The 13,318-nt window shown below is 39.7% G+C and overlaps 1 protein-coding gene across 3 annotated transcripts in view; it reads right to left on the reverse strand.

Moving 5' to 3' along the window:
• Window positions 1-1,842: 1,842 nt before the first annotated feature.
• The window catches only part of LOC131140022 (synaptotagmin-14-like), a 44,127-nt gene continuing 32,651 nt past the window's right edge, over window positions 1,843-13,318 (reverse strand). The window contains exons 13-16 of one of the 3 annotated variants that reach the window (XM_058090071.1): window positions 11,646-12,095; window positions 9,891-10,080; window positions 9,080-9,136; window positions 1,843-3,107 (exon numbers count right to left, since the gene is read on the reverse strand). In XM_058090071.1, coding sequence (XP_057946054.1) covers window positions 2,794-3,107; window positions 9,080-9,136; window positions 9,891-10,080; window positions 11,646-12,095 — 1,011 coding nt within the window. In that variant the 3' untranslated portion in view covers window positions 1,843-2,793. Of the gene's footprint in view, window positions 3,108-9,079; window positions 9,158-9,890; window positions 10,081-11,645; window positions 12,096-13,318 lie in introns of all 3 variants that reach the window. The other 2 variants (XM_058090070.1, XM_058090072.1) reach the window with 2 other exon arrangements.

Genomic DNA, 13,318 nt, shown 5'->3' on the forward strand with positions numbered 1-13,318 from the left:
TTGTGCGACTTATACTCCAGTGCGACTTATGTATGTTTTTTTTCTACCTAATTATGCATTTTTGGCCTTGTGCGACTTATACTCCAGTGCGACTTATGTATGTTTTTTTCTACCTAATTATGCATTTTTGGCCTTGTGCGACTTATACTCCAGTGCGACTTTTGTATTTTTTTTTCTACCTAATTATGCATTTTTGGCCTTGTGCGACTTATACTCTGGAGCGACTGGAGTGACATTTGATGGCATGACGTTCGATGCCCACCACAAAGAACCACCGGTGTTGTTTAGGATGCAGGTCATGACGTGCGAGGTTTCTTTGACTCATCTTTAAAAGGACGCTTCTCTTGTTCGTGAATCCATGCGGCCATCTTTGTTTCTATTTCTACGTCCTCGTTAGTAGCGGGAAGAGCTCGGCGATTTCGGGAGGGGCTCAGAGTGGAGTCGTTGCTCCTTCACATCGAGAGGAGACGGTTTGTGGTTGGCTCGGGTATCTAGCCCAGATGCCTCCCTGGTGAGGTGTTCTGGGCATGCCCAGCCGGGGAGGGATTATGTCTCACAGCTGGCCTGGGAACGCTTCGGTGTCCTCCCGTTGGAGATGGCTGGAGACGGGGAAGATTGGAGACTGCTACCCTCCCCGGAGTCGTGGAGGAAAATGTATGAATGGATGGACTAAATGAACGAATGAAGTTAATGTATCAACTACAGCAGCGATACAAGAACAGGGTGGGTTAATAACGGGAGTCATTATTCATAATAATCCAAAAATAGATATGAAACATTCAGTTCAAATCAAGTACACAGTGCACAATCCAACAATTGGTTCTTTTTTTTTTTGGTTTGTAAAACAAACTAAAATACCTAAAATCCCGACCTTGGAATTGCCCCCTGAATGTACCCCCACCCAGTCAAAATACACACTCATTTCCACGCACAAGCACAGGCACAGTAAAAACTATCTATAATGTAAGTGGCGTGCAGGAAGTGACACATTTGTGCGTCTGATGTGTGTGTGTGTAGTTGTGTGCTTTCTGTAACCAAGTACGCATCCGCACACCGGAAAAAGCGTGATATTTCTTGGCTTGTTATGTTCGCTTCTTTTCTACAAATCTATGAAAGGACAACCTCATAAGGCAAGGAATTCTTTGTGTGCCGCAAAGCATGCAGCCACATAGCACCAGGGTGGGATCACTGACTTGGGAATTGGGGGGGTGGAGCTTGGGGGGGTGTAAGCATCATTGCTATTGTGAGTATTGTGTTATTTTTATGTCTAGAAGATGGTAACAGAACAGCACCACAGTAGCAATGACATATATTTACTGTATATATGATATTTAAAAAAACAACTAATAGAAATATTCTTGATTATTACGTCATCATTACAGTTTAAGGTGACATCCCTGATTGGCTGACAGGTTCCACTAGGTAACAACCTCTGTTGGCGTGGTATTCCGTAGTCCTTAGGTGGAATCACGACGTGACCTCCCCAAGCAAAATGTTACTATTTTTTTTCCCTGTAGAGTTTTGAAATATTTCATGATGGATTAATTTAATGTCCTTCATTTTCTATGGGAAAATTCTAAACCCGATTGGTGCTCCCGGAAGGGTTGTTGTTGGATCTGAGAGGATCTTTATGTCTCTGGATACGCAAAAAAAAATAATTAATTTTTTTAAATAATAATTTGAGGGAGGGCTGCACGGCGGTCGAGTGGTTAGCGCACGGACCTCACAGCTAGGAGACCCGAGTTCGAGTTTGCATGTTCTCCCCGTGCATGCATGGGTTTTCTCCGGGTACTCCGGTTTCCTCCCACATTCCAAAAACATGCTAGGTTAATTGATGGGAAAACTTTTTTAAAAATGTAATTAAAAAATTTAAATAAATATTTAATTTAATTTGGACAATAAAATTAAATTAAATTAAATATTAAATTAAATATTAAATTAAATTAAATATTAAATTAAATTAAATATTTAATTAAATTAAATATTTGATTTAATTTAATTTAATTTATTCATTCATTCATTTTCTACCGCTTTTCCTCACGAGGGTCGCGGGGGGTGCTGGAGCCTATCCCAGCTGTCTTCGGGCGTAAGGCGGGGTACACCCTAGACTGGTCGCCAGCCAATCACAGGGCACATATAGACAAACAACCATTCACACTCACATTCATACCTATGGACAATTTGGAGTTGCTAATTAACCTAGCATGTTTTTGGAATGTGGGAGGAAACCGGAGTACCCGGAGAAAACCCACGCATGCACTGGGAGAGCACGCGAACTCCACGCGGAGATGGCTGAGGGTGGAATTGAACTCGGGTCTCCAAGCTGTGAGGCCTGCGAGCAAACCACTTTTTTATCACCGTGCAGTGATTTAGTCACACTAATCCATCGTGCCATGCTGGACTCGGTTCTGTTTACCTACTAAATGTCCGACTTTTGGATCATTTTGAGTGTTTCCGTTACGAATCGTTTCGATTATCGTTCATAACCGATGACGAGCATGATGCAGCTATGTGTGTGCATATGCATAGAATCGCGCCGTGCCTCGTTAACGTCTTCCAATCGTACCAGAGCAGGGGTGTTCAATTAGTGCGCTCAGACACTCTTTAGGTGTAAAGCAGGCCAGGACATGGCGCCATTGGCTTAGTGTTAGAACACCCTTGCTATCTTTAGCCTATTCACTGATTGATAAATCCTCCCTGGTGCATACATATGGCTCCTTCACCTTCATCATCTGAGGACACCATTTTTTTGACGTTCACATCGACGTGACACTGTGTACCTTAGTGGCGCCGTTAGGATTCTAACAAACTGTGCCAGCGGCAAACCTGCTGTCCTTTGGACTCTTTCATCAGCGTCCAGTGGGTGAGCTCTTCCTCCCCAGAGCTGTTGAGCCCAAGAGAGATCCAACCAATCATCTCCTTGCGTTTCATGCTGCGCTTGTTGTACACCGAGAGGATAAGCGTGACATCCGATAGCTGGAAAAGGGCTACCTGGAAGACAAAGGTTTCTTTGTAGGTGGGGTTGGGCTGGCCTCGGCAGATGGACGTTTTACACTTGGACATCTCGTGGCCCATGGAGTTCAGTAAGGTCAGCTTAACATACGTGTCTGAATTAGGAAGAAAGGAATACACAATTAGACACAATTAAATACAAGCATCTCATCTCCGACCCCCCCCCCCACACACACATTTGTTCAGAGTAACGCCTCAGCAGTTGACATGTGAGATCACGACTGCATAGGATGTTTTGTTTTTTTTTCTCCAGCTCAAACGCAAAGCGCGGCGACGAGTGTTTCCTCAAAACAAAGACCTGAGAAGTCTTTCTTCAGTCTTGTTGCTATGCAACCGCATCCAACCTGAAGATACTGTTAATGATACTGTTAAAAATGGACCAAAGTTAACCGAGTCTGCCTGTAAGGACACGGTGAAGAGCTACAGCAGGAAACTTCCTTGAAAGACTTGCTTTCCTTCCCATTGTGTGTTTTTTAATACAGTAAACCTCGGATATATCGGATTCAATTGTTCCCACTGGTTTTGTCCGATATAAGCGAAATCCGTTATATGCGTATACCGGAAAATGTCCGTTTGACGCATATATCGGATTTATATCCGGTATATGCGTAAATGCGATTTTATCCGTTATAAAAAGGCACTTCCTTGACTATGTTTCCAATGTACCTGGACGCGCAGGCAACGCTAACAGCAAACGCTGCAAATGACGTCGTATAGCGGCCTGTCACGATTCGGCGAATCGGAGCGCCACGATGCGGCCATCCGATATATGTGAGGGAAATTTAATGGAAATGCATTGGAACGGGACTGGAGATTTTGTCCGAAATAGGCGAAATCCGTTATAAAAAATCCGATATATGCAATGAATTTTTATTGGAAATGCATTACAGAAAAATCGGTTCTTTTTTTATCTGTCCGTTGTGAGCGAATTTCCGATATATCCGAGGTTTACTGTAATACATATATGTGATTCAAGTATAATATATGTGTATAAGTACATTCATACTTTAGTTCTTTAGTCATGAGTAGTAGAACATAGCTAAGTTTCAACAAAATATCAATCCACAACAAATAACTGGGAAAAAGAGAAGAACCAAGCATAACTTTCACTTTGACACAAATTTAGCCTTTTTTTTAGCCAAATGTCTAAACAATGATGCTACAACATAAACAAAAAAATGGTTGTTGTACATGAAAAAATACATATATATATTTTTTTTTTACAAATTAACTCTTTAAATTTTCCCCATTTTGTATTTCAATGGGGAGAAATGGAGGCAGAGTTCTTATAAAATGCACTTCCTGACACCTTGTGGTCATTTTTTCGGCTTTTATCGTAGAGTTGCATCATCATAATCATCTCTTTGTGCCTCTTGTGCGACTTAAGTGCAGTTTTTGGTTTCTTTAGTGCGTCTGTCTGACTTCCTGTTGTGTTCAAGCAAGCGCAAAAAACTGAGAGAACCTCGTCGGGCATATGTCATATTGATATGGATATTAATTGGCCCTCCAGACTCTGCCTAGCAACAAGCGGCGATGTAAATGTACATTGTTGCATCTTCTTGAGAGTTCATTAAAATGTTATTCCTTTTATTTAGCGATTCTGTTTGAAAGGATTCCCGTCGTAAGGTATAAAGGTGTGTTCAAGTCAAAGAACATGGCAGGTTGTTCTATGTTTTGTGGATTTATTAAGGCTCTATGCTGTGGTACTGTAACAACATACATACAATTGTCACTATCCTTAATTTATAGTTATTTTCCGCTTCTATGCCTTTAGTTCCTGTTTTATGCTCTTATTTTGGTAACGTTTCCTGTTTGCCCGGTGTTTTGTCCGTCTACTTTGCTTTTCCCTTTCCACGCGCACCTGTTGCGTCACAATGCCAAAGCCGAGACGTAACAACAATACAAATACGCAAATAAATTACAAGTAAAATAACGTAGCTCATATTATATAAATAATAATAATAATAATGAGCCAAAGGTACATTACATACATAAATCAACAAGTAAATTAAGTAAATATGACGCTTATTAGAACAATGGTCCTACAGTTAGCTTGAATGCTAACATTATCACCAATGAACAAAGGAGCGTCACTTAGCGAAAAGGTTCCAAAAACGACCGCACAGCTCTCATAATGGAACCAGAACCTCACCTTTATGCATTCACGAACAGCATCAAACCCGGGGAAAATGTTAAAAGAGGCTCAAGAAAGTGTCAGAGAGAAGTCATAAATAGCTCAACCGATTCAACGGGTGCACTGTGGTGCGTTTACTGACCCGCTAAACACAGTAGGACAAAACAACACCCAAAGCTAAATATTATCACTGACACAAACCAAAGCTTTCTTACACTGTTGGGGGTTCCGTTTTCATGGATTGGGTGTCTGGAAAGTAATTTGAGAGGAAATTAGCCTCAAGTTTGTGATGGATTATAAACTGATGCTTAATTTTTTTTTTCATGATTTTAGTTGCTGCAGAATTTGGTGGCCTGGACTGGCCAGGACGGTAAATATGCAAACATCTGGTTGTAGCATACTTTATATCATATCCAAGCTAATTTCTAATCCATGCTACAATAACGCTTAGTCAGCTAAATGTTTATAAATAAAACAAATAACATTCCCAACCCAAGCTACACATCCGCATTGAGAGTGAATAAAACCATCACAATGGGTCTCTAAGAGCATTCCACCCCCCCTGTACAATTTTACTTCCATAATAATACCGTGTATTGCGTTCCCCATCCAAGAGGGAGTCGACGGAACGAACCGCTGCGGCTTTCATGCCGTTGAGTGCCAGCTGCCTTCCAACGCCTTTGCTCACAGCCTTGAATCACATTCACATCTTTGACATAAAAGCACCGTGGAAGAAAAAAAAATAGCCTTGATTTCTTTTTTGACGGCTGCTGAATGGGCTCTGAAGAGCCGTGCATGTCTTAAGTGGTCAGTCGCAGTGATGTAAAGCTCTTTGGTATTGTTACTGAATGAGAGGGGCTTCGACTGATGATTAACTTGACACGCCGGCTCGATACTGTTTTGAAACCATTAAAAAAAAAAAAAAAGGAATTTGAAATTGCTCTGCATCATTCATCAGGATGCTTCGCCTTTGTAAGAGACACAAAGTCAATCAAGGCCTACACCAGGATTTTGCACAAAGATCTTTTTTTTTCCTGTATCACCAGATGTGACTATTTCCTGCATTTAGAAGGACGACAAAACATCACGATACCTTTCAAGAACGTACGGTATCACCAATACGTGCATCATTCGTTGAAGTTGTTGATACGAGGAAATACAGTATGAAATACAGAAATATTAAACTCTTAAAAACGTGGGCCATTTTGCTTTAAAAAGATAATCTTAATACGAAAAATTAAAATTAAAATTAAAGTTTTAAAATTAAAATTAAAGTTTTAAAATTAAAATTAAAATTAAAATTAAAATTAAAATTAAAATTAAAATTAAAATTAAAATTAAAATTAAAATTAAAATTAAAATTAAAATTAAAATTAAAATTAAAATTAAAATTAAAATTAAAATTAAAATTAAAATTAAAATTAAAATATAATTGCAATAATAATATAATAATTTAAGTTTAACTTTGAGTTTAAGGTGTTAATTAAAATTAAAATTAAAATTAAAATTAAAATTAAAATTAAAATTAAAATTAAAATTAAAATTAAAATTAAAATTAAAATTAAAATTAAAATTAAAATTAAAATTAAAATTAAAATTAAAATTAAAATTAAAATTAAAATTAAAATTAAACAAATAAAAAAATAATGGCAATAATAATATAATAATTTAAGTTTAAGTTTAAGTTTAAGTTTAAGTTTAAGTTTAAAATTAAAATTAAAATTAAAATTAAAATTAAAATTAAAATTAAAATTAAAATTAAAATTAAAATTAAAATTAAAATTAAAATTAAAATTAAAATTAAAATTAAAATTAAAATTAAAATTAAAAAATAATTAAAAATAAATTAAAAATAATGGCAATAATAATATAATAATTTAAGTTTGAGTTTAAGTTGTAAAATTAAAATTAAAAATAAAATTAAAATAATAGCTATAATAATAATAATGCATCATAATACAGTGCTCATGACACCAAAAAAAGTTTGTAACCAACATTATGCTCATTTATCCATTTCATTTGTCATATATATATTTATCTCGCTTTGTTTTCCGCATGTATGACTATAATTACTCTTGGACCGGTCACCAGCCAATCACAGGGCATAAGAGAATAATTATCGTCAAGACCCGGCTTCGATTCCACCCCGTGCATGCGTGGGTTTTCTCCGGGTACTCTGGTTTCCTCCCACATTCCAAAAACATGCTAGGTTAATTAGCCACTCCAAATTGTCCATAGGTATGAATGTGAGTGTGAATGGTTGTTTGTCTATATGTGCCCTGTGATTGGCTGGCGACCAAGTCCAGGGTGTACCCCGCCTCTCACCCGAAGACAGCTGGGAATGAATAACTCCCCTTTTTCTGCATATACTGTGAATGTGGATTTCCCTTGTAGATGAATAAAGTATCCATCCATCATATACATGATATTTTAGTTTATGTTTTATGTGCTGCAGACACGACACAACACACACATTGAAACCCCAGCCAAGGCATGCCAAAGCAGAGTTAAGCCATCACCCCTCGAGCAAGTTGGACGGACTTTAAACGTGTCGCACAAACAAAAAGCTTTTCAGGCATCATGAGGACACGCATGGGGAAAGTCGGTGAAGTAGGTCAGATGGCGACATGCGAGCAAAGCATCAATATTCATAACGAGCCGTTTGTCTTCATGGATGAGTGTGTTAACATGAACGGATCAAATATGCAACATTTGAGTCACGTTAGTTCTTCCGTTCATTGGTTCTTACGCTTAACGGACTGCATCCATGAAGGTAAATGAATGTAAACAGTGAAAGTGACACTTAGGTATGGAGGACCAAAACTGCCAAAATAATAAATAAATACATAAATAAAAGTGAAAATAAAAACAAAAATGAAAAAAAAAAATCAAAAAATTAAATACACAAAAATAAATATAAATGGAAATAAAAACAAAAATAAAAAAATATATACATAAATAAATACAAAAATAAAAAAACAAGGTTAAAAAATTAAAAATAAATACAAAAATAAATGTAGAAATAAATACAAAAATAAATATATAAATAGAATTACATATCAATAAATAAAAAAAAGCACTCTGCTCTCATATGTATTTATTTCATGCTGCAGACAATGTCAGCTTGAAATGCAGAAGGAAAAACTATTCAATGAGGGGGCGGTCCTAAGTGTGTCTTGGGTTGAACTCTTCGCCTATTGGTTGATCGACATGTGAGTGCGAAAATCGACTATGCATGCCTGCAAACAGCCACAGCAAGAGGAAGTCACCACACCACTCTCAATGGCGGTAAATATGGCCGCAATCTCCAGGGATCTCCGTTTGCTAGCAGATATTTCGGATAATGCTTCCCCGGATTACCGGCTTTTCCGGGTGGAAGCCTTATTGGAGCCTGATCTCTCTCCTCCCCGACGGAGCTTTTTCGCACTCACATGTCGATCAACCAATAGGCGAAGAGTTCAACCCAAGACACACTTAGGACCGCCCCCTCATTTGAATAGTTTTTCCTTCTGCATTTCAAGCTGACATTGTCTGCTGCATGAAATAAATACATATGAGAGCAGAGTGCTTTTATTTATTTATTGATATGTAATTCTATTTATATATTTATTTTTGTATTTATTTCTACATTTATTTTTGTATTTATTTATAATTTTTGAATCTTGTTTTTTATTTTTGTATTTATTTTTGCTTTTATTTATTTATTTATGTATATATTTTTGTTTTTATTTCCATTTATATTTATTTTTGTGTATTTAATTTTTGGATTTTTTTTTTCATTTTTGTTTTTATTTTCACTTTTATTTATTTATTTATTTATTATTTTGGCAGTTTTGGTCCTCCATACTTAGGCTCCAGCAGAAGCGTGACCACGACGAGGACAAGCGTTGATGAGAGTGACACAGCAGGCACAGCAGGGGGATCGACACTCACCTCTGATAATATAAACCTGTCCACCTATCAAGTGTTTTAGGCAACAGAACAGCCCGTCTGACAACAAGGGTTGGGCAGCAGTAAGAAAAAACAGCGGACCAAGATGTCAAATAGGAAGTAGGATGACAGGCAAAGACACGAGAGAAGATGCAAGGGAAGAAATCGGGGACCCAGAGAGGCTCTTTATATTCCAACTTGCTGCTTAGATGCCTTAAAACTGAAATTCGGGAAAACTGACCAAACCAGACTGAAGCAATGTGCAGCATATTCATTCAAAAGGTGCAAAAAAGAAAATGAAGCTTAGTAGTTTTTATAGTTCACATTTTTATATCAAATCAAATCAACTTTATTTGTAGAGCACTTGCAAAACAAAGCGCTTTACAGAATTACCACAAATAAAAGGAAAAACAATTAGGGAGGAGCCGCAGGCCGTGCCATCGGGGTACCAGCACCCGGGCCCCCCCGACTCCGACAGATGGGCGGACCCCCACATCAAAGGGAGGAACCCCCAGCTGGCCGAGTCGAAGGGACCCAAGCATGGCACCCCCTCAGCAGACCCGACACAGCCCCCCAAGTGTGGAGGACCCCCCCCCCCCCTGAGGAAATACTGGAGTTAAAAGCTAAAGACTAAAAGCATAAAATAGCGCTAAAAAGATAAAAAGTTTAAAAATATGAGTTAAAAGCCTGATTAAAAAGGTGTCTTTAATCTTCTTTTAATGATATGATAACGCTATATTGCAGTTTTTTGTCATTTCCATGACCGACCTTCAAGCATGAAATGGGGAAAAAAAAAACATTATTCAATACTTACTGGGTGGCTTATTGGCAGCGAGGTTCTTAAAATGGATGCCTTTAATGACCTCTACTGACAGACGTCCCGTTGTGGCGTTGTACACCAGACCCACCAGGATCTCAGGTGTGGAGGTCTGACTCACTGACGGAAACGACAAGGCGCTTTCACTGCACGTCAAATCTGACAGACTGATCTGGGATTCCGCACCCTGCATGTGTGAAAGTATTGATTACTGATATGTTTGTCAGTATTTCTGTCAATATGATTACAGAGAGACTATTAATAAGGCATTGTTAGGGGAGCTAGACAGTACCCCCCACACCAGAAGGGAACATATGCTTAAATTTGACTCTGAAGGAGTCCACACACCATTGTTATGATCACGTTCTTTGAAATTAATAAGGTATCATTAGGGGGGCAAGACAGTACCCCCCACACCAGAAAGGAGCATATGCTTAAATTTGACTCTGAAGGAGTCCACACACTACTGTTGTGATCACGTTCTTTGAAATTAACAAGGCATCGTTAGGGGAGCTAGACAGTACCCCCCACACCTGAAGGGAACATATGCTTAAATTTGACTCTGAAGGACTCCACACACCAGTGTTATGATCACGTTCTTTGAAATTAATAAGGCATCGTTAGGGGAGCTAGACAGTACCCCCCCCACAACAGAAGGGAGCATATGCTTAAATTTGACTCTGAAGGAGTCCACACACCACTGTTGTTATCACATTCTTTGAAATGAATAAGGCATCGTTAGGCGGGCTAGACAGTACCCCCCCCCCACACCTGAAGGGAGCATATGCTTAAATTTGACTCTGAAGGAGTCCACACACTATTGTTCTGATCATGTTCTTGGAAATTAATAAGGCATCGTTAGTGGAGCGAGACAGTACCCCCCCACACCAGGAAGGAACATATGCTTAAATTTGACTCTGAAGGAGTCCACAAACCACTGTTGTGATCACATTCTTTGAAATCAATAAGGCATTGTTAGGGGAACTAGACAGTACCCCCCACACCAGGAAGGAATATATGCTTAAATTTGACTCTGAAGGAGTCCACACACCACTGTTGTGATCATGTTCTTTGAAATAAATAAGGCATCGTTAGGGGAGCTAGACAGTACCCCCCACACCTGAAGGGAGCATAGGCTTAAATTTGACTCTGAAGGAGTCCACACACCACTGTTATAATCATGTTCTTGGAAATTAATAAGGCATCGTTATGGGAGCTAGACAGTACCCCCCACACCAGGAAGGAACATATGCTTAAATTTGACTCTGAAGGAGTCCACACACCACTGTTGTGATCACGTTCTTTGAAATTATTAAGGCATCGTTAGGGGAGCTAGACAGTACCCCTACCCTCCCCCACACCAGAAGGGAGCATATGCTTAAATTTGACTCTGAAGGAGTCCACACACTATTGTTATGATCACGTTATTGGAAATTAATAAGGCATCGCTAGGGGGGCTAGACAGTACCGCCCCACACACACACCAGAAGGGGGCATATGCTTAAATTTGACTCTGATGGAGTCCACACACCACTGTTATAATCATGTTCTTTGAAATTAATAAGGCATCGTTAGGGGAGCTAGACAGTACCCCCCCCACACACACACCTGAAGGGAGCATATGCTTAAATTTGACTCTGAAGGAGTCCACATATCACTGTTGTGATCACGTTCTTTGAGATAAATAAGGCATCGTTAGGGGAGCTAGACCCCCACACCTGAAGGGAGCATATGCTTATGCAAAATACTTACCGGATAGGTGCAGCATGGGTCCAATATGACTGGCACGGACATTTTCCCCTGAAGATTGAGCTTGGTGAGATAAAACACGTTTTCTCCAAGCACTTTTTCCTTCTTCATCCTCTGCATGCTGTAAAGACGAAATCTAATGGCGTAGTTGCCGATCATCTCGGACTCCATGTGGCAGAAGTGAAAGGTCTCTGTGAAAAGAGGGCAGGGGCCTCTTTGGATGCCCGTCTTTGCTCTCTGCTTTTTGGTGGGCAGCAGCACCAGGTGGACCTGCCAGGAGATGTTGCCGGTGTGCTTTAGCATGGGGAGGTCTGTAACCGCCATGATGGTCACCGCCAGCTGCTGCTCCTCCGGATCGTAGTCAAACACGACATCCAGGGTGCCGTACTTGGCAACTGGATCTGGTTCGTAGCCTTTGAGGAGCTGCGCTGCTGAACCACGGGCTGACATCTCCTAAACAAACAACGAGGAGTTGTTTATGTTATGTTATGTTATGTTATGTTATGTTATGTTATGTTATGTTATGTTATGTTATGTTATGTATTATGTTGTTACGTCACGTCACGTCAGGCTACACTACGCTACGCTACATTATGTTACGTTACCTTATGTTATGTTATGTTATGTTATGTTATGTTGTCTTATGTTATGTTATGTTATGTTATGTTACGTCATGTTACGTCACGTCACGTCCACGTCAGGCTACACTATGCTACGCTACGCTACGCTACGCTACATTATGTTACGTTACCTTATGTTATGTTATGTTATGTTACGTCATGTTACGTCACGTCACGTCCACGTCCACGTCAGGCTACACTACGCTACGCTACGCTACGCTACATTATGTTACGTTACCTTATGTTATGTTATGTTATGTTATGTTACGTCATGTTACGTCACGTCACGTCCACGTGAGGCTACACTACGCTACGCTACATTATGTTACGTTACCTTATGTTATGTTGTTATGTCATGTTACGTCACGTCACGTCACGTCAGGCTACACTACGCTACGCTACGCTACATTATGTTACGTTACCTTATGTTATGTTATGTTATGTTATGTTATGTTATGTTATGTTATGTTATGTTATGTTATGTTATGTTATGTCACGTCACTTCACGTCACGTCACGCTGTCTTCTTCGGGTGAGAGGCGGGGTACACCCTGGACCGGTGGCCAGCCAATCCCAGGGCACATATAGACAAACAACCATTCACACTCACATTCATACCCATGGACAATTTGGAGTCGCTAATTAACCTAGCATGTTTTTGGAATGGGGGAGGAAACCGGAGTACCCGGAGAAAACCCACGAACATGCAAAATCCACACAGAGATGGTTGAGGGTGGAATTGAACTTGGGTCTCCTTGCTGTGAGGCCTGCGTACTAACTATTAGTTTTTCATTCATTCATTCATTTTCTACCCCTTTTTCCTCACGAGGGTCGCGGGGGTGCTGGAGCCTATCCCAGCCGTCTTGTACACCCTGGACTGGTGGCCAGCCAATCACAGGGCACATATAGACAAACAACCATTCACACTCACATTCATACCTATGGACAATTTGGAGTCGCTAATTAACCTAGCATGTTTTTTGGAATGTGGGAGGAAACACAGAGATGGCCGAGAGTGGAATCGAACTCGGGTCTCCTGGCTGTGAGGCCGGCGTGC

The sequence above is a fragment of the Doryrhamphus excisus genome, chromosome 13 (assembly GCF_030265055.1).
Source record: "Doryrhamphus excisus isolate RoL2022-K1 chromosome 13, RoL_Dexc_1.0, whole genome shotgun sequence".
Lineage (NCBI taxonomy): Eukaryota > Metazoa > Chordata > Actinopteri > Syngnathiformes > Syngnathidae > Doryrhamphus > Doryrhamphus excisus.